General features: G+C 40.8%; 1 protein-coding gene across 1 annotated transcript; it reads right to left on the minus strand.

Annotated features, from left to right (window-relative positions):
• Positions 1-555: 555 nt before the first annotated feature.
• LOC109181318 (short-chain dehydrogenase reductase 2a) lies at positions 556-1,963 on the minus strand. Its single transcript, XM_019331071.1, has 2 exons — positions 1,755-1,963; positions 556-1,505 (listed from the first exon to the last, which is right to left on the minus strand). Exons 1-2 carry the CDS (start codon positions 1,844-1,846, stop codon positions 674-676), a joined length of 924 nt encoding a protein of 307 aa, XP_019186616.1. The 5' UTR covers positions 1,847-1,963; the 3' UTR covers positions 556-673.
• Positions 1,964-4,417: the final 2,454 nt, after the last annotated feature.

The raw sequence follows: 4,417 nt of genomic DNA on the forward strand, positions 1-4,417 counted from the left end.
TAATAAAGAAAGAAATTTGGGCATTTATTACGAGATCAGTTGATTTTTAGAAGTTTCATTAGCAGTAAGTCCACTTATAAACTGTTCAAAATAATAAGTGATAAGAAATACGGAGTTTATATTATTCTTGATTTCTATCCAAATCTAATTGCATAAATTGGACTAATGAGTTGTTATGCCTGTAATAAGCTTAGTCCCGAACATCGGGCATCGTTTGGAAGTCCCATTTTTTGGGAATAAGAGAATATGAAGATTGTTACTCATTCCGAACGCGACTGGACAATAGTTACCGAGCATGGGCAGATCATGTCAAGTTGCCAACACATCCCATCAGGCAAAGACACTTAACTCACTCTATCTTACAGCTAACAAATCACTACAAGACAGTTAAGTGCATGAAAGACATTTAAAAAAAAATACATGAAAGACATGTCGCATGGTCAACATGTGTCTTTTCAACTATCATCCTACTATGCTCGCACTCCCCACTTGTACTTAATCCGTTAGACATTGTAATTAATCAGTATCCACCCGTTTGTGAGCACTATTGTTAAGTTAATAAAGGATGATATCAATATTGTTCCACTAGAGAGATTCGATGCTGGATCTTTACAATTGATTTAATAAAAAAATAAGAATTAAAAAAAAAAAGTCATGTGAGTTTGGGGCCGGGTTACAATCCTACACAATTTCTGGAGGTAGTAACCCCACCATCCACAACAAGATTGTGCCCACTCACATATCTAGATTCATCACTTGCCAAGTAAAGAGCTGCTTCTGCAATGTCTCGAGCTTTTAGAGTCGCGCCTTTCAAGTTCCCCAGCCCTCTCACGAACTCCTCCATCTTCTCCACTTCGTTCTCCAATGGCGGCATCCCAAAGCTGATCTCGTTCTCTTCCTCTTCTTCGGGGGAATGGCGCCATGCGTTGATTAGCATGGAGGTGGCCACCCCGAAGGGGGATATGCAGTTCACCCTTATCCCGTACCGGCCGAGCTCGCAGGCGGCGTTCTTGGTTAGCCCGACGATGGCGTGCTTGGAGGCGGTGTAGGCGTGTGGGCCCATCCCGCCCATGACCCCCGCCACGCTGGAGGTGGAGATGATGCAGCCGCCGCCGCGGGGGATCATGGCCCGCGCCGCGTGCTTCATGCCCAGGGCCACGCCCCGGACGTTGATGCTCATTACTCTGTCGAACTCCGCCGCGTCGAAATCAAGAATGCTCTTCCGCTTCGACTGGTTTCCCAGCACGCCGGCGTTGCTGAACAGGATGTCCAGGCCGCCGTGCCTCGACACCGTGGATTCGATTAGGCGCTCCACGTCTTCCTCGGAGCTGACGTCGCACCGGACGTAGGTGACCGACGGTGACAGCGCCTCCGCCAGCGCCTTGCCCAGCACGTCCTCCACGTCGGCTATCACCACTTTGGCGCCGTGCATGGCGAACAGCCTCACCGTCGCCTCCCCAATCCCTCTAGCTCCACCCGTTATAATTGCAACCTTCCCTTCTAATCTGTACCAAAAAAAATAGCACCAAACGTTAATCACCTAATGTTAGGTCAATCCCGTCCAAATTTGTCACACTATTGACTGGATAAAGTGATATATTGACCTTCTGAGTTTGAGCTAATTAGCTGATTAGCAGTTTTGATTCAAACAGGGTTTAATTACATACTCTCAAATAGGGACTGTGGGCTTTCTCGTGACTAAAGAAATGCATTAATGATTAAAAACAAAAAGGAAGAAGCACTACTATACATACCTTTTAGTGAAGGCGGGCGAAGTGATTTCTTTGGGTAAGGGACAAACCCCGGCAGCAAATACATTCTCAGACATCACTTGAGCAGCCGGCATTTTGTCTGAGAACAGGTATGAAATAATTATACTGAGAGAGAGAGAGAGAGAGAGAGAGAGATCAGATAACGTTTCTTGTGTATGTATAGATAGAGGGAGAAAGCAGAGAGAGAGAGAGAGAGAGAGATGGGTAGAATGAAGAGAGGAAGATGAGAGAAATATATATAGTATTTGCAGTGGAAGGCAAATGGTGTTTGGTGAGGTAAATAATATAATGGTTCCTATGAGAATCTTTATTTGAATTGAAGGAAGGCAACTTCCTCAGCAATTTCCCTTCACATTTCACCCAGGCCAAACACAACACAATTCTGCTGGATTTCCCTTTTCTCCTTCGCTCCTAAAACTCTAACTACCGTTATATATGGTGAAATATAATCAAAGATAATAATTATAAACATACCAAAAACAAGATCAGGAAAAACACATCATTATTTACAATATTGATAGTAGTATGTATGTGTGTGTGTGAAAGAATAAGCTTACAAGTAAAAAGTCACTACTAATCTGATCCATCCTTTTAGGTATATCGTCAGTTGAAGGTGATTGAAAAATAAGGGGAAAATGGGTATATTAATTTTAATGAGCGGTTGTGATTCGTCCTCACCAATATGGTGGTAGTCCTATAAAGGGTGAGGGTTGATCTTATTAATATTTTAGTAATAAAAATTAAGGTGGTTAAAGAACACCATCATTTTTCCCCTTATTTTTCAGAAACCATCAATTAACTTGAAACTTTGTGATTACTAAGTCAACAAATTAACCAACTTGGTTGAGGTTGCCCTATATGTTTCTATGATATGATGGGTCACACTTGTGTGTGACCGTCTCACTGATCCTTATCCGTGAGACGACGGACCGGGTCAATATGCGAATGTAGTAATACTAATGAGGAATAAAGTGTTTTTTAGAAAACGTAATACTCTTGAGTACAAATGTAATAGGAAAAACATAATAATTTGGATGAAAAAAGTAATATTTTACATCAAAATGTAAAATATAATTCTCATATAATTTCATCTTCACCCGACCTGTCTCACGAACAAATTTTTTACCTTATATAATTTTTCACATATAAGTTGTATACGTAATTTATCCATCATATTCAATTTTATACTGCACGAATGTGTATATATACACATATATACTACGGAGTAAAAGTGAATAACTGTAACCACGCACCCTCCAGCTTTTGTGGAATCATGCGTCCCGAGTGTTTGATATATATGCCCAAATTCTGTGATTTCAAACCACCAGTCCCAGACATCATTATTAATGAATCGTCCGATTTAGGTAACATCATATCGCAGGTTGTTGACTAGTTGCACAGCTGACAGGTTTAAGATGGCTGAATCAACCAAAAGAAGACATTGTCAAAAGTCTATTAATGGATGCTCCTATTATTAATTCACCGTCCTAAACAACCAAAAGTACCATCACATCAATGTTGAACATAATGTATAACAAATAATTAATGCACACTGCACAGTCTTATTATGAGAAATGTATACTTTGTATTGGTATAAGAGTTAGAGCATACGAAATAACATTTGACTATGTCCACATAAAAGTCATAAAGAGATGAATATAAATAGCAACACTCATGAGAGAGTAATATATGTATTAATTGACAAGGAATCTACACACTGTGGCTGCCAAGGTTTGAACCTTGGTCTCCTCTCCCAAATCTCTCAAATACTACCCACTAAAATCATTGAGTTAAGCCCATACGGGCATTAACAATATTTTCTACATATATAGGTAATTAAGTTATTGAATATATAACCACCGCCCCCACCACTATATATATATATATGATCCATATAGTTAGCCTGGTGCGGCCGAGACACCGCCACTGCCTCACGAACAGCCTGGTGCAGCCGAGACACCGCCACCGCCTCACAGACAACCGGCTGCACTTGTTGTTACGGACGCCCTACTGCCACGGAGAATTTTCCGCGTCGACGCCGGATTCCTCCACGAGACGGGCAAAGCTACGGTAGGAGCAGTCCTTCTCGATATGAATGGGGGATATGTTGCAGCATTCCGCGCACCTCTCCCAGATTGTTTCTCACCACTTATGGCCGAGGTGTTTGCATGCAAGGAAGCCATATCATGGTTAAAAGATCGGGGTGAGCGGTCTATAGAGCTATACATGGATTGCCTGACATTTCATCGGTATCTTACTTCACCACCATCTACAGTACGTTCGATCCTACATCGGCTATGCTACTGATAGCTGCAGAGCAATTATATCTTGGTTTGATTTCTGTTCATTTCAATTTATTTCTAGATCGGACAATTATTTAGCACATATTTTTGCATTTACAGCTTTCCAGCATCCAACTGCTATGTATTGGGGTCTATTCCCACCTGATATTATTGCAGCTTTCTTCTAATGAAATTACCACTTATTATTTTCAAAAAAAAAAAAGTTATTGAATATATGGATCATAATTAGATATATGTAGTGGTGTGTATACGGGTGTCCCCCTCCCATTCTGATCTAAAAAAAAAAAAAAAAAAGATATGTGGTTGTAGACCAAATTAACAAAAAGAAATAAGTAAATTTGT

This window comes from Ipomoea nil, unplaced genomic scaffold, assembly GCF_001879475.1.
Source record: "Ipomoea nil cultivar Tokyo-kokei standard unplaced genomic scaffold, Asagao_1.1 scaffold1043, whole genome shotgun sequence".
Classification (NCBI taxonomy): domain Eukaryota; kingdom Viridiplantae; phylum Streptophyta; class Magnoliopsida; order Solanales; family Convolvulaceae; genus Ipomoea; species Ipomoea nil.